This window comes from Dicentrarchus labrax, unplaced genomic scaffold, assembly GCF_905237075.1.
Source record: "Dicentrarchus labrax unplaced genomic scaffold, dlabrax2021, whole genome shotgun sequence".
Classification (NCBI taxonomy): domain Eukaryota; kingdom Metazoa; phylum Chordata; class Actinopteri; family Moronidae; genus Dicentrarchus; species Dicentrarchus labrax.
The window spans coordinates 17,354,195-17,371,796 of NW_026136722.1; the positions used below are offsets into that span (position 1 = coordinate 17,354,195).

At 35.7% G+C, this 17,602-nt stretch overlaps 2 protein-coding genes across 3 annotated transcripts; both read left to right on the top strand.

Annotated features, from left to right (window-relative positions):
- The first annotated feature begins 1,275 nt into the window (after nucleotides 1–1,275).
- On the top strand, nucleotides 1,276–13,172 carry LOC127356022 (dehydrogenase/reductase SDR family member 7C-B). The gene is made up of 7 exons (XM_051387413.1): nucleotides 1,276–1,500; nucleotides 3,931–4,108; nucleotides 4,187–4,299; nucleotides 5,654–5,864; nucleotides 5,976–6,068; nucleotides 6,860–7,015; nucleotides 12,182–13,172. Exons 2-7 carry the CDS (start codon nucleotides 3,946–3,948, stop codon nucleotides 12,385–12,387), a joined length of 942 nt encoding a protein of 313 aa, XP_051243373.1. The 5' UTR covers nucleotides 1,276–1,500; nucleotides 3,931–3,945; the 3' UTR covers nucleotides 12,388–13,172.
- Nucleotides 13,173–13,373: 201 nt separating this feature from the next.
- On the top strand, nucleotides 13,374–17,298 carry LOC127356025 (protein NATD1-like). Of its 2 annotated transcripts, XM_051387419.1 has the most exons (4): nucleotides 13,374–13,601; nucleotides 14,575–14,716; nucleotides 15,569–15,646; nucleotides 16,115–17,298. In XM_051387419.1, exons 1-3 carry the CDS (start codon nucleotides 13,448–13,450, stop codon nucleotides 15,621–15,623), a joined length of 351 nt encoding a protein of 116 aa, XP_051243379.1. In that variant the 5' UTR covers nucleotides 13,374–13,447; the 3' UTR covers nucleotides 15,624–15,646; nucleotides 16,115–17,298. The 2 variants fall into 2 exon arrangements, with proteins under 2 accessions (XP_051243379.1, XP_051243378.1); XM_051387418.1 differs by lacking the exons at nucleotides 15,569–15,646; nucleotides 16,115–17,298 and adding an exon at nucleotides 14,783–15,560 and having other exon boundaries at nucleotides 13,376–13,601; nucleotides 14,575–14,696.
- Nucleotides 17,299–17,602: the final 304 nt, after the last annotated feature.

Here is a 17,602-nt window from a genome sequence, read left to right on the forward strand (position 1 = left end):
AAATGTTTTCGATTAATTAACTCATAATCAGAGAAGCTGCAGATTAATTGATCGATGAAGTGAAAATCATAAAAATGTGATTTACACGTGATGCTGTTTAATTTATATTCACTTTATTTTAACCCTTTATTCATAAAAACTTAATTCCTTTCTAATTTTTTACATCAAAATAAAATAAAATAAACAAAAACAAACCTGGTGAAACTGGATCATAGTTTATGGAGAGAATATTGTCTGGTTTTCTCTCTGATGTCGGTAAACTCCTAATGTAGCTGCCGTTCGCTGTATGATTGTTAAAAATACGTAATACAGACAGATAATTGTATAAAAAGTTCCCTAAACAGAAAGATCATCAAAATCTCTCGTTTAACACAAACTTATCAAAGTTACTGCGTTCGCTGTTTGGGTTCATAGAACAGCAGTTAGCTAACGGCAGCTACATTACGTTGCATAGAAAATAATAAATAATAATATATATAATATAATAATAAAAAAAATCTAACAACTGAAAGACCTTAAAACTAGAAAAAAATCTAAGCAAGTTGTATTTATTACAAGCAATGAAAACTCAGTTATTTAAGATAAAAATAAGTATTTTGGTGACTTTATTGAGCTGAATTTAAGAATGTGTACCTTTTAATCTAAGATTAATAATCAGCAATCTGACAATTTCTTCAAACATAATAAAAATAAGTGACTTTGTCTTAAATGAAGGAACCAGAAACATTTTTATTTTTAACATTTTCTCATTAAAACAATGAAAAACTACACAGCTGCTTTATTTCCAACACTAGGACCAGACGACTTTCTCTTAAACTAATTTAAGAGAACGTCTTATTAAGACAAAGTTAGACATGTTTTTCTCTTAAAACCAGATTATTTTCCTATCGAAAAACATCCTTAACAGGATTATTTTTCTTTTTAGACAAAAATATAAGACTAATTTCCCAGAAAAAAAGACTGTTTTACTTTCTTGAGAATGATAACAGGTTTGTGGCATCAATTTTTGAACACAGATACACAACAAAGAACATTTTTCTATGTATTTTCTGTCTTAATCGAATACGTAAAGGAACTTTAGTGTCAAATATATTCTATAAACACTCAAAAATACATGTTTTAATTACAAACTCCTAGATTATTTTTATTTCTAGACACAAAAATAAGACTAATTCCCCTGAAACACGGCTGTTTTACTTTCCCGAGACTCCTTATTTGTAGTGTTTCATTGTACTGCACATTACTAATGTCAGCCATACACCACAACCAGTGCTCTTACCCAGCAGCCCCCTCTCCCGTCACTTTAAACATGTAGACAACATACGCTTGAAAATAACTGACTCAGCTGTGCTGCTATTAAAAGAGCTCAAATCCCAAAGTATTGCTGTGGCCCGTCCGGCTGTCCCGTGGTCGTGGTCGTCGTGGTCGTCGGAGGAGCTCAGTGAACGAGCTGCTGAGGCTCTTCAGGAGAGGAATAAATCCAGATCACCTGCAGACGCAGTAAGTGTCGGCTGATTATTCATTTCCTGTAATATCGAGGTCAGAAAGGAGCAGATCTGTTTAATGTGTCTCAACTGGAGGACATTTTATCTTTAATTTAACTTAAACAAACAGCTTCTGTGTGGATTAAACGTGTCTCCTGTTCAGTTAGTGGGGGTTTGTGTCTTTGTTGTGGAATAATGAGGCTCTGAGTCCTCTGACAGAGATACAGAATCTATTTCTGGGGCAGGTTTATATTTAGATGTCTCTTCCTGGACAAACAGCCGGTGCTTGGCATGGTAAACCTCAACCTAAAGGTTACTCACAAACTAGAACAGAGACAAACAAACTGGGCAAAATGTTGTTTTATGAAAGATACTAAAGTAACTCAAACACTGTGAAGACAACGGGCCCCTAAACCTCCTACATGAGAGCAAGGACCCCAACTTTATGGTCAACTGGAGTTTCTTTGTGTCCATTTTTGTGTCCCTTTGCATCGTTTTGCATTTCTTTGTGGTAATTGTGTGTTTATTTGAGGTTATTTTCTGTTTTTGTGGTTTCTTTGTGTCTCTTTGTGGTTATTTTGTGTCTTTTTGTGGTTGTTTTTTGTTTCTTTGAGGTTATTTTGTGTCTCTTTGTGGTTGTTTTGTATTTTTTGGTTGTTTTGTGTCTTTTTGTGGTTATTTAGTATTTTCTTTGGTTGTTTTGTGTCACTTTTTGTTTGTTTTTTGTTTCTTTGAGGTTATTTTGTGTCTCTTTGTGGTTGTTTTGTGTGTCTGAGGTTATTTTGTATTTTTTTGGGGGGTTGTTTTTTGTTTCTTTTTGGTTGTTTTTTGTGTTTTTGTGGCCAGTAGACTGATTTTCAGGATGCACAGTTGGCCTGTTCAGTAAGCCACGTATAAGATATAATCACATTCACAATTCATAATTACCGCAATTAAAACTAAGATCTGAAAGGTTGACAGTACTTTTGAAAAGTTTAAACGATGGTCTGAAAAGTTAAAAATTAGATAAGCTAAAGTTAAATACTTACTTACACACATACTTTGTGGATGACACTGTTTTAATAAGTCTGAAAATTAATTAATTAATGAACAAAACAACACAAACCAGCTTCAAATGGCAGATTTTAGTTTCAGTTTTATGATTTGGGAAAGTGATTCACCTCATTAAACACTGACTGTATATTGTGATCAGAGCTCATATAGAGACACTAATAATGTGGTATTTATTATTCAGTTTGAATTACTAACATAAGAACATGGTTAAAAATGTCTTCTCTGTTTTTATTTCAGAGCTGTAGGAATAGTTAGATTTAAATATGGTTGTAGAGGGTGAGATGGAGTCCAATGTTACGGAGCCGGAGAGCTTTTGGGTATGAAACGCTCCTTTTTCCTGTAAATCACGTTCATCAGATCTCATCTCATCTCATCTCCACTCTCAGATCAAAATCATTTATCATCTGAAAAGTATGTTTAAATCTCTGAACATGCTTTTACGACAGTGTTAGCGTACCATGACGACAACATCAACACTTGTGGTTTAATTATCTTTTTTTTTTAAGGGAATAGTTTTTATATTTTGTGAAATTTGCTCATTCGCTTTCTGTCCATTGACGCCTCTCGCACTCGGTAATGCTACAGTCAGCAGGCAGTTAGTTAGTTTCTCTTTGTATTGCTAATTTCTAGGGAAAATCAAAAGGATGCGACGTTTACGACCTTCTCTCCTGTTCCGTTACAGCGAATTTTGTGAAATATATCGTTAAATTCAGGTTTTAGCTGAACAATATTTGCTTGTTTGCTAACGTGGACAAATAGCTAACGAAGCAAAATATTGTCTGTTGATTGGATAATAATTCAAACTGTCCAACAGCAAGCTAGTTCGTATAATGGAGCTAATATGAAATATAAAATATAGGAACATTACGGATTGTAACGTTATTATAGATATTTATATATAATTTATTTTCCAGCATTCAGTGTTCGGTTGAACAGAAGTTTTTTCTATTGTCTCGGACTCGTTGGTATTCGCACTCGGACTTGGTTTCACCAGAATATTCTAGTTGCTCTTGATCAAGTCCAGTCATATATATGTGTGTTTTATTCTGAAATAACTTCCTCCTTTCAAAATAAAACCATTAATGAAGCGCGCTTGTTCCAAAAGGGTTCGATTTCAAAATCCAGTCTTGACTCTCGACTGCAGCAGTTTTCTGAAACAAACATTAACCATTAATCCAAGAAGAGATAACGTTAATGAGCTTTAAAGGTGCTGGATTTAGTACATTTGGACTGTTTCCTGTCTTTATGCTAAGCTAAGCTAACCAGAGAAGCGAATGAGCACATTTTCCCAGAATGTGGAACTAGGATATAATTTGTGTGAGCAGTAAAGATTAAATTATATTGTTTTTATTTAAATTCTTCCCTTCTAATATAAAAACCACCGATGTTTCAGGACATCCTGCAGGAGATGGACCCGGTCTGGACCACCACCGTCCTCCTGGTACCTTGTGTCGTCGTGCTGACGGCTGGATTCTTCTACCTGTACAGCGCCGTCATCGGCCTGCTGTCCAAAACCTCCGTACGCAACAAGGTGGTGGTTATAACCGACGCTCTATCGGGGCTCGGGAAAGGTAACAGATGCTGACAGATAAGCAGTTTCTCTACGAAGAGCTCACAGTCTGTTCATCGGTTATTTTTTATGTTTGAAGAATGTGCAGGAGTGTTTCACAAAGGAGGCGCGAGGCTGATCCTCTGCGGGAAATGTTGGGACAAACTGCAGGAACTTGCAGATGATCTGGCGAACGCCTCGGACCCGACCGTGGTACGTAAACCGGCGCCGAGAACACGGACGACGTTGAGGATCGATGGATTGATTGATTGGTAGTTTTGATTCAGTGGTTCCCTCCAAAGGTTTACGTTCAGTTTAGAGGAGAAACGTCTCTTTGGTGGAGCCTTTAAACAACTTACAGACGAAGTATTTATACTTAAAAAACGTTTAATCTATTGTAAATAACATAAAGGTATCTTAATAAAAGAGGTTAGCTAACGTAATATAATCCTCATTCCTGTGAATTAACTCTAATGAATAAAGAAGCTGTGTTTTAAGTTTCTTTATAGTAAAATGAATAAATTCTGTGAACACATTTTAAATAAGTTTGTAGAAATGTTGCATGAGTTTAAAATACGTCCTAGTTTTGAGGTCAATTAACTTGATTTACCTTTTACAATAAATTAGTTATTTGTACTCAAATCAAATATTTTTTCATGCTTAAATTGTTGGTGTTCATACATGTTTGAACTAACTCATCAGGTTTTACAGGTTTTATGCTCATTTTGTTAATTAAACACCAACTTTTCTACATTTCAAATGATTCTTTCAAAATAAAAGCCTGGGTTCGCTGTCCAACAGGAATATATATTCATATATTAATATAACATATTAACAGTAACTGCATTAATTTTCATGTTTCAGTTCTACTTGCTTACAATAAACAATTATTATTATATTATTATTATTTTAATTCAGTTTTGTTTTTTTAACTGTAAACCAGTCAAGTGTCGTATTTTTGGCAACAAATCTGAGAGTGAATGAGTTTTCTTTACTTTATAGAAAGTACAGTAGGTAAAACAAACAATCCAATATACAACAACATCAACTCTGAGGATAAAATGTTCACTTGTTTATTTCCATGAATACAAAACTTACAGACAAATAACTTGTTTTGAAATTGAAAAAAGTGCATATGGAGGAAAAAACAACAAATAAACAAATATTCAAAATGTCAAAGAATAATGATAATAATAATAATAATAAAAACAAACAAGAATAGAAGCAGCAGATACATTAAAACATCCTCATATACAGAAACAGAAACTCTTTATTTATTTAACATTTTAATCAGAAAGAGTTTGTTACAGTTGTTCTACTCACACAATGTTAAAGAATATAAATAATACTTATAATACAATATCTAACACAATATATAGAATATAAATGTATGTATAGGTATATACATTTAAGGAAATATAATAAGAAATATACAAAGTAAATGTACTGACTGTGTGTAAAAGCTTGTATGTAAAGAAAACATTATAAGCTCTTATTCTGAAAAGCAGCTATAGAAACATAAAGTCTCACTGCAGACCTCTTCCTCCTCACTGTTCCTCCTCCTCAGACGTTTCCCCCTAAACTGGTGCTGCTGGACTTCGGGGACATGGACAGCATGCCCGAGGCGGTGGAGGAGATCCTGGAGTGTTACGGCTGCCTGGACATCCTCATCCTCAACAGCAGCATGAAGCTCAGAGCGCCGGCACAGACGGTGTCTCTGGAGACCGACAGGCTGATGATGGACAACAACTACTTCGGACCGGCCACGCTGGCCAAAGGTAGGCGGGGGCGGGAGACTCCCTGTGGTCGGTGGTTGGTGGTGGTTGGTGGGGGGGGGGACCAGGTCTTCACTTTTGGGTCTTCTTTGTGATGAAGGTGTGTGTCTCCAGGTGTGCTGCCCACCATGATCTCCAGGAGGACCGGTCACCTGATCCTCGTCAACAGCATTCAGGGGAAACTGGCGGTGCCGTTTCGCACCACATGTGAGTGCAGATGGTTTGTGAAGGGAAGGATATTTAACTCTTATGTGAGGTTAAAACTCCACAAAAAGCATATTTTAATATTAGTATACTGCTATATAATAAAGGCTCATACTTTGGTATCATTACTGCACAAAAAAAAACCCTTTTAGACTCTTATTTATTGGTATCTTTAACTGATTAATTATCCATAAAAACCTCAGCTAAAAGTCAATAAAACCATAGTAAGTTAAAAAAAATATATATATTTGAACCTTTTTTCATCAAATTGTATTAAATCAAAACAACAAATTTAGGGATTTTAGAAGATTTCTAACTGTAGAAACATGAACAAAATGTTTATTTATCCTCCAGAAGACGTTATTGAGATATGTTCATTTATATTTTTATTTATTTTAGCTTTAAGGTAACTTATGTGACATATTTCAAATATTTTTCATATTACATTCAATGTATAAAGATAACAACATCAGAAGGTTCGTGTAAAACAAGCAATTTTGATGAATTTAGCTGTGAATATTGATCAGAGATGAGTTTTCCCGATAGTTTTAATCACTTTTTATACAATTCTCTGTCTATATTATGTTTTTTTTAATTATTTTTAACATTGATACCGACTTAACAGGCTTTATTTTGAAGGATCTGTAAGTATAGCTGCTGTTCATATCATATTAAATGATAATAATCTTTAAAAATAAGAATTTAATTTAGTTTTCTGTACTGATATTAATAAAAGTAGAGTTTAACCCGTCAGTAGATATTTAAATGTGTGTTAATCTCTGTTTGTTTTCCAGACGCAGCCTCTAAACACGCTGTTCAGGCTTTCTTCGACTCCCTGAGAGCTGAAGTGGAAGAATACGGCATCTCCGTCAGCACCATCAACCACACCTTCATCAGCCCGTCGTCGTCTTCGTCACCTGAGGCGTCCTCGTCCAGATCCCTCTGGTCCCGTGAGTAAAATCTACGACTGCAGAGCAACGTGTCTGTTAATGGTCCCTGAACGAGGATTCAGATCCATTTTACCCTCAGAGGAGGAATTATTGGAGACCTTTATTCTGAAAAACCTTCACTATACCTCAGTTTGTTTTTAATTCTGTCTAAAATAATAATATTATTATCATTAATAATAATATTTGAAACATAAACAAAATAAAAAGAACAAATAAAGAATAAAATAATCATAATTAAAATAATAATAAATAAAATTATTATTATTATTAATTATACATATAATTATAATATATATAATATAATAAATAATACTAAAATATTAATTTGTATGATGAATTGTTAAGTAACTTTTTACTACAGTAAAAGTAAAACTACATTTTGTTTACCGCCCTCAAAAGTAAATATGTAAATAATAATAATATAATTATAATTTTTAAATATATTCTCAGACATACAGTCGTAAATAATATCGGCCCTATTAAAAATAAATATTTGTATCTTCTCCTTTAACCTTAAAATTGTGACCTGACGTTAATTTTATTGCACTTTTCCGGAACATTTTGATCATTTTTCAGTTTAATTAATCATTTATGAAAACATTAATTTGTTCAGAGGAGTGAAATGACTCGGAAGAATCCAGCTGTAAATGTGTCGCTTTCAAAAAAATACTTAGTTTAATAATTTAATGAACATTTAATTTTAACTTTACGTAATGTTAAATATTTATTTTTCTGTCGTGTGTGTGTGTATGTGTTTCATTATTATTATTATTTAATGACATTGTGTAATGTTTATCTGTTATTACGGGATATAAAACAGACTCTGAAACAAACCAGAGCGTAAGAAAACATCTTAACTTCTAATAATCAGCAGTTTATTTGTGTTTTTATTTGAATTGTTCATCAGTCTGTTGGTGGCTGTTGAGCCCCGTTACGTTAGCTAAATGCTAATGCTAACGGCAGTTACATTAGCAGTAAGCTAACGGCAGTTACATTAGCAGAAAGCAATATAACCCTAACCCTATACCTCAGTTTGTTTTTAATTCTGTCTAAAATAATAATATTATTATCATAACATAAACAAAATAAAAAGAACAAATAAAGAATAAAATAATTAAAATAATAAGAATAAATAAAATAATAATTATTATTATTGATTATACATATAATTATAATATAATAGATAATACTAAAATATTAATTTGTATGATGAATTGTTAAGGATGGGTCTCGCAGTAACTTTTTACTACAGTAAAAGTAAAACTACATTTTGTTTACCGCCCACAAAAGTAAATATGTAAATAATAATAATAATATAATTATAATTTTTAAATATATTCTCAGACATACATTCGTAAATAATAATATCAGTGCTCGGCCCTATTAAAAGTAAATATTTGTATCTTGTGACCTCCTTTAACCTTAAAATTGTGACCTGATGTTAATTTTATTGCACTTTGCCGGAACATTTTGATCATTTTTCAGTTTAATTAATCATTTATGAAAACATTAATTTGATCAGAGGAGTGAAATGACTCGGAAGAATCCAGCTGTAAACGTGTCGCTTTCAAAAAAATACTTAGTTTAATAATTTAATGAACGTTTAATTTTAACTTTACGTAATGTTAATTACATTGTGTAATGTTTATCTGTTATTACGGGATATAAAACAGACTCTGAAACAAACCAGAGCGTAAGAAAACATCTTAACTTCTAATAATCAGCAGTTTATTTGTGTTTTTATTTGAATTGTTCATCAGTCTGTTGGTGGCTGTTGAGCCCCGTTACGTTAGCTAAATGCTAATGCTAACGGCAGTTACATTAGCAGCCGGAGGACGTCGGCGGGAAAACCATAAAATCACTGATGTAAAGTTTTGTGTTTGTACAGTGATTTTATTCATTTATTTCCTGTTTCTCTGTTTCTTCTTGAGCCTTGGTTTGATTTACTTCCTGTCTTTGTCCATTTTGTGTATTTAGTCTTTGTTTTTTTGGTTCTTGTCACTGGATACTTTTGCTTTATCGGGTTTTCTCCCTTTGGTTTGAATACAATCCTGAGTTTCCTGCTGTTTGCTAGCTACAAAGGAGGGGAAATGCACTTCGAACTGAACGTTGACAAACTGAAATGTATTAAAGAATTTAACAGTAATAATAATAACAACAATTTAAAGCTGCAAATCGAAATCGGACACAACAAATAAGTTGATAATGATAACTTTTCATTGTCTTTAGAGTGTACTGACCAATTTTGAAGTTGAGTTCAGTTATTCTCACTCCTCCAACATGGCGACTCTTTCCTTTTAAAATGTCCTTTAATGTCACCGACACACGGAGGGTTAACTGAATTACTTTAGCTTCACTTTAATGGGTCACAGCAGATATAAGTCTAAAGGATGAGAAGGAAAACAATATGTGACCTTTATTTTACCTGGAATAATCCCAATTATATTATTTTACCAAGGAGTACTGTCCAAGACAGAAGCATAAACATTCAGATAAACTAAAAAACAACAAGCTTAAACAGTAAAACATTTAACATAGAAGAAATAAAGTAGAGAATACATGTTTTTTTTTACAGTAATTCTCTAATAATGAACTTTTTTATGAGTACTAAACGAGTAAAATGAACCAATATCTGTACTTGTAAATACCGGTATAGCAACTTATATAAAGAAAACATATGTTAATCAATCTCTTGTGATCAAAGAACATTGCTCTAAAGCTTAAACTATAAATATAAGTAGTTCATAGTGAGACGCTTATCAGACGGATTGTTTGTTCTATGTTATATTGTTTGTTTTTATTTTAGATTATTTTGGGGGGGGACTCAATTGTTTATTTTTTAAAATGTGGGAGGAAAACGAAGCTACTCGGGGGAAAACCCACGTCAACACAGTGAGCGCTCTGTACTCATCACAGCAAAAGGGGGTCAAAGGCTGGAATTGAACCTTCACCTTATGGCTCTTCTCTTAACTGAGATACATTTGTTTTTCATTATAGTTTAAAATGTGGGCGAACCGAAGCCTCTCGGAGTAAACCCTGTGTCATCCCAGTTAGTACGCGTGTTCGGTCAAAAAACGCCAAAGAGACGTGAGAAGAATCTGTTCACGCCGGCCTTCTTCTGTGGCGTCACCAGATGCTTTGTTAGTCTCTCGGTTATTGGACAGCAGGCACATCTTCAAGAACTTCTTGATGTGATGGCCGCCCTGCTTGACAGCGACCTCGGAGCCTCCAATCTGTTACCAGAACGTCTCCGCCAGTGACCTGCTGAAGGCCTCAATGTCATTGCAAGTCACATGAAGGTCCGGATGTTTTGAACTTTCCATAATTTTTTGAACCAGTGCAATGACCATATACCTGCGTGTGGTATCGTCCCACTGATTGGCTGCTGGTGCTGCGGTCTCAACCGAACCTTCACCACTGACCGGTGACTCAGTGGACTGAACGAGGGTGGAAGGTGGTTCTACTTCAGCCACCAAAGGTGTCACGCAGCCACTTCCTACGACTGAGGGGGTCTCTGTAGGCGATGTCTGACCACTTCCTTGATCTTCTTTATGACAGGACTTGCGTGGTCCCTCTTCCATTTGTGGTGTATCCGCTGCAGGTTGAGCCAGTGCCTCATCTGCCCCATAAAGGTGCTGACTTCGGCCTGTATTTCAGAGCGGAAGTCCACCGTGGGAGCCTCTGGCTGTAGGTGTTCTGAAACAATATCGCCGAGCTCTATGACAGCTGTGTTGTCTTCACCGCTGCCAATGGAGTTGATTATTTTGTCAGGGGGTCTCGTCTTCTGTGGCCATCTTTAGATCCTCTTCTATTAAGGAGATGATGCTCTTAACTACCACATCGGCCTCCTCCATCATCTCGCTCAGAGAGGACGTTTCTTCTGGGACGCATTTATATTTGCGCCTCAGTTTTGCCATCAGGCCGAATAATGACCCCACGGCGAAACACCGTGCATTGAAATCCTTAAGTTTGGCTGAACCTAGTTTTAACTCCTCGATTGTCTCGATGACAATCGCAGGAGCCATCTCATCCATGTTTAAACATGTCGCCTTCTTCCTCTGAAATCTGGACGTTGTAATCAACTGGACTGATGCTCTTGGCCATTTGATGATTCTTACGGCTTCGATGGTTTGGTTCCACAAAGCTCTTCTGAGACTCATCCAGAAGAGTTCCAACCAGCATTGGGTCCTTTAGTTTGGCTGCCACTATTTTACAAAGGAACGTCTTTTCGGAAACGGCCAGCGATTCAGGCAGTGAACTTTCTGAACCTAGCTTTAACTCCTCGATTGTCTCAATGACATCTCATCCATGTCCAAACATGTCGCCTTCTTCCTCTGAAATCTGGACGTTGTAATCAACTGGACTGATGCTCTTGGCCCTTTGATGATTTTTACAGCTTCGATTTTTTGGTTTGGTTCCACGAAGCTCTTCTGAGACTCATCCAGAAGAGGAACAACGGAGGTGCAGCATGACTCCTCCGCTCCAACCAGTAAAGTGTCGTCCACTGGCAAGTTTTCCAGTGTTATCTTGTCTCCTGCTGCCTCCGTTGTCAGGCTTTGCTGTCCTTTCTTAACGGCGCACCTTTTCAAGATCCTGGCCACATGTCGGACCATGGTCTTTATAAGAGGTCTGCTCCCCTCATTGCCTCCACTATTTCCAGAGCTTTTGGAGAGTATATTTACTCCTTCTGTGATCGCTGTAATCACAGCGTCTGTCAGCTTTTCCGCGCTTCGGGAACTGATCACTGTAGTCCCCCAGATGCAGGACGATCAAAAAGCTTTTGGGATACAATCACAACATTATCAATTAAAACATTATCTTTTAAATGAGACCAAAACCATGCATATACTGCAAATGGTTGAAGAACAGCTTTTAATTTACTTTGGGTAAATGTTGTTTTTAGGCGTTTTTATACATGGTAAGAGGTTAAATAAAATTAAAAATAAAATAGACTTATAACGCAGTATATAGAGGATATCATTAAAAATAAATACAGAAACAAAACAGAAATAAAAATACACATTTATTAGCAGTTCTCTGTTTCATTTGCACCATAAAGGTATAAAATGTAAACTTTGGTTAAGCTTGAGGGCAGTTCTACAATACTTTAATTTAATATAATAATATATAATAATATATTATTTAATCTCTCTGTGCTGTTTGCAGTGTTGTACACTCAGAAGCCACTCGGTGTTTCTCCGGACGAGGCAGCGACTGAGATCGTGAAGACTCTGAACAACAAGAGGAAAGAGGTTGTAATCGCTCCCTCGCTCCCCAAGGTGGCGCTCTACGCCAGGTCCTTCTTCCCCAACGTCTTCTTCGCTGTGATGGCGGCCGGAGTGAACAACGCCGCCGCCTGCGAGGACATGTAGAGCTGCGGAGGGATGGAAACCACAGAGAAAGATGTTTTATTAGGAATAAACCAGCTGAGATCTTGGTTTAAAATACACAAATACCGTAAAAAAAACTTCTAATAAGACGCCTCGACTTTTATTTAAAGTTTTACGGTAGACGCAAAAAAAGGATATAATTTAATTTGATTTAATTTAATTAAAACCAACAAAAAGAGCATGACAATGGATCAATCACTGATAGTTTAGAGTGAAAGTGTTCAGTAATAGAATAATAAGCACTACAGTATGAAGCTGTTATTAAATACAGTTGATCCTAAAATAAGAAGACAGAATATTTAAAAGGTAAATTAAAGCTTTACATGTTCTTCAGTGCAGGAAATATTAAAAATAACATGTTTTATCCAGTTTTAGACTTTTAGTCGGACTGCATTTGAACTTTAATGTTAATGAAATGATTTTTTAATAATGTGTTCAGAGCAAAGTTTCTCCCTCAGAAAGAATTAATTTCTGTTTATTTTACAACATAAACTGATCACCTGAGTAATGTGGCAGTTATAAAGACAATGTTTTATCTGTTCTTGTATTTGTGGACATTGAGAAAACAAATAAAAGTGTTTATGTGTCATGAAAAAGTCTTTTATTTTGACAGCAGCCCCACGTACACAGAAAGATTATAACATTATACATAATTTACATAATGTACGGAAGTTATTATTTTATTATTATAACATTTTACTATCCACTCCATTTGTTGTGCTGAGTGTTTTCCTAACGAGGATCTTAATAAACAAATATAAAACAACTGTCGCCTGTGTAAAAACAGTTAATAAAACATATAAAATGATGTTAAAATGACTTTTCTCACCTTTAAAATCCTGTCTGTGATTAATGTTTACGTTGTGTGCATTAATAAACACAGTTATATATAATTTAAACTGTTTGTTTTTACCTGTGAAGGTCACAGAAAGGTCATAATAAAGTTAATTATTGTCTTATATGCATGTGGCGCCCCCTCGTGGTCAGTCTGTACAATAACAACTGCATGCAGCTCAGAGTTTGGGGTCTTCTTCTTCTATAAATGGCCTTTAAATTAGTGTCCAGACTCTCTGCGTTGACCCTCAGATTAAACTCTGGTCCGACCGCCTTCAGCTCACTGAGCTCCGGCTGCACTTTAACGGTGAAACACGACCGACAGAAGCAGCTGTTCACCGTCGCTCCGGGCAGCGCGGCTGGTAAGCGGAGGTAGCCGGGGATGACGCTCCGGTGCCCGGGGAGATCCTTTAAGAGAGCCCGGTGTCTATTAGCGGCCTACTAAAACTAAACATATTAACCAAATATCTTCTTTTCTACTGATTCACCGTTATAATATGTGACTGCTTTGTTGATTCTGCTCATATATTGTTTGTCGTTGTCGTTCGGAAGGAGCAAACACACAACGAAACTCCGTTATAAAATCTGCGAATTTAATGTGCTATTGCTGAAAGATAAACTTTACACAGATTATATGAATGACATGTATTTAATACGTTTTGTTTATATCCATCTAACAGTTCGGCATGTATATTATCAGTAAAAACTACACATTTCAGGACATTTCTGGTTAGATGGCCACAGTAGCACAGTCGTCGCAGGCAAGTGGCGGCCGCTTAAATAAAGGTGTTTTTGGAGGGAGTTTGGTTTTCATGATCTCTATCTAATAGTTAATCCAGGGCTTGCAGAAGGCTTTTTGTGTCCTTATACAGGATTTAACTTCATCACAATGTGAAGCAAAATACGTGAGAATTTCCCTTTCATTATAAAACACAAATTAATAAAATTAATATTTGATTCATGTTGTTCATATACTGTCATATCCACCTAACTCATGCACAACCATATTTATTCCAGCATCCTTCTGCACCATTACATCTTATTGTCTACAAATGTTATTGTTTATGTTTATGATAATAGTATATGTTGTTGTTGAGTTTATATTTATGTTTATTCTGTGTTTTTGCACATTGAGAGCAACATAAAACCGTCAAATTCCTCGAACATGTGCACATTCCCGGCCAATAAAAGTGATTCTGATTCGGAATAATTTCAAAATAAAGTTCATTTTATGTGTTTTATTTGCTCGTTTTTTGGGCCCTTAGTTGTCTGTGAGCAGCTGTTAAATCTTCCAGCTGGCTGCACATCTGTAAACCACCTGTCCTCTGCCCACAGGGTCCCACGATGAGTGCGCGGTGCTGCGCTACAGATTCACCGGGGAGAAGGAGGTGGATCTGATGTCCACCTTTGTGCCGGAGACCTTCAGGGGTCAAGGTGTGGCTGCAGTGCTGTCGCAGGTCAGAGCTCCACGTTTCAGGTATTTCAACCATTAAGAAAGTCGTATATTACACGTTTTAATTAAGTATTTAATGTATGTTTACAGGCTGCTATGGACTTCGTGGTTGAAGAAAACCTCAAGGCTCACGTCTCCTGTTGGTATATAAAGAAATACATCGAGGACAACCCGCTACAGCGTTATAAAGAACTCGTCATCAGTTGACTGCAGACGACAGACGGCCATATTACCTCAGATCAACTCCAACCTCATGTGCCTGACTGTGGATATCAATAATTATTGTTTAAAATATCTGATTATAGAAATGCTTCATCAATCTATGGAAACCTGTTTCTGCCAATGTGACAGAATCATTACAATCAGAAACTGTCTCCAAATATTGACTTAGTGACTCAAATTATGTAAAATCTTCTCAATATTTGACGAAATTTGGCACAAATAAGACAGTTTCTTATTATTTTGAGATGCTAAATCACTTATTTCGAGATACTGGAACCTTTTTCTATCACATTGGCACAAATGGGCTTCCATATCAAACCAATGTAAACAGTATAATATTATTTTAATATCCACTAAATGTGAGTAAAGTTACTCAAAATCTCCTGAAGGAATTCAAGATGTGAGGATGAAGTCAATACATGATATTGATTTTATTTTGTCAACCTGTAATTGCTCTTTTTTTAAATATCATATTGTAATTTTTTTTTAATTGTGTGTCTGTATAAAGTAGTAATATTTATTAATTAGTCAATGTTGGAACAAGACATTCAAATATTCATTATCATGCCATAATGTTTGGATATTGATGATGTTTGCACACTGTGATAAATATGTGGTAATTGATAATTAAAACATATTTTCTTCACTTCCCAGAGTGTTGAAATACTTCGACCACCTCCTCTCAGCCGTCTACAGACTCCAGGTTTGAGCTGAAGTTGATGTAAATGAAAAGTAGGTCAAATAATCTCACTGTGTTGAAGTAAAAAAGGCTTTTAGGACTCAATTATTTATAGAAATTTCTCTTTATGATTGAAGTTTTTACTCAAACTTTAATTAATAATAATCCTAAAACATAAATAGAGCTTAACCTTTTTCCTACAAGGGAACCCTTTTTTTTAATTCAGTAAAGTGACTCAGTGACATATTTTATGGATATTTTATTTTAAAAACTGAACAATGAACTCAAACAGTGAACTCAGTCACTGCAAGAAGTTTGTGTAAAACGAGATTTGGATGAATTTTGAGCAGATTATTTCCTGTTTAGGGAACTTTTTATACAATTCTTTGTCTGTATTATGTATTTTTAATCATTTTAAACAATCATTCTGACTTAATCTGCTTCTTTTTTGACAAATTCAGTGTTTTCTTTTTTTCTATTAGACAATTTACTTATGGAAACACTACTGGTTTTGTCCACAGGGGGCGCCAGAATCAACACGTAAAGTTCCTTGTAGCAGCTTTAAAGGTCCAGTTTTTAACATTTTGGAGGATCTATTGGCAGAAATGTAACATAATATTCACAGGTATGTTTTTATTAGTGTCCTCCCTCACATCTGGAAGGGGAGGGTGAAGATAAGGAGCTGCAATTTGCAACTAAACCGCCAGATACTTACTAATATAAATATATAACAACAGGATTAAGGACTGGTTGTGTCGTTCAGTGTTTTTAAAATGGGGGTACGCTCCTCTACTTTAGAGTACTGCAGGAGGTTAATTTAAAAAATATAAATATAATGAGTTAAATTAAGAATTGTAAATGTAAGTTTAATAAACCACATTTGACTGCAGTTGATCCTCAGTGAGTTACTCATAAATGAAGGCAAAAAAACCCCCATTTGATGTAAACCTGTCGTTCTTCCAGCTCAGGGTCGAAGATGAAATCAGCACGTGTTCGGCGAGCGCTGTGTATATTGGATTCACCTAAGATTATTTCTGCCTCCATGGCGACACAAACAGCCCCCGTGGTCGACCGGTGTCGGGAGATGTGACTGTTGAGCTCGGCATTAATCAGGTTTTTAGTTTAATTTGAGTTGTTTCCCGCAGTTGAGAACTTATACTTTCATGATCAGCTGATACAGAAGTTAATCTCTGTGCTGCAGAAGGACAAAAACACCCGGTGTCGGATACACTTTTACTCCAGGAGATGTCAGTCTTACTCCATAGTGAACATTTGGTCTGCTGTCAATGTTTGATTTATGTCTCAAATTAGAAAATGTTCAGATCCATTACACCAATTAAAACCCAACAGAAAACGTCAGTGCCACATTAATCAAAGACCGGTTCAACTACAAACCACATTTCTGATTTAAATACAAACTTTAAATAAAACAAGGATGAAAATGAACTCAAAAGCAGTTTAACTCAGTTTCTCAGACATATTTTCAGACGTAATACTGTAATTTTTCCTGCCAAGTGGTGATCAATAACAACATTATTAACAATAACTGAGTACAGTCACAACTGCTCCTGAATCAATACTCAGTGTCACATGTAAGATATCATTAGTCAAAGGGCCCCCAACAACCCCTACAGTTGTTGTCTTTGTAATGTCTCTTTGTGGTCATTTAATGTCCTTTTGTGGTCATTTTGTGTCTTTTAGTGGTCATTTTTTTGTTTGTCTCTTTGTGGTCATTTTGTGTCTCTGTGTTCATTTGTGTCTCTTTGTGGTCATTTTGAGTGTCTTTTATGTGATATGATCTGTCTCTGTGGTTGTTTTGTGTCTATTTGTAGTCGTTTCACTTTCCAAAAACAAATGGTAACAGTCCCTTGACCCTTTGGGCCCCTGTGCCTGTTCCCATCCATCCAGTCCACCCATTATGGTACAGAACAGTAATGTTGAGATCATTTTCTGTCCCAGTCCCAACCACTGTCCGTCCTTCTGAGCAGGTCACCAAGCCTCATCCCCCG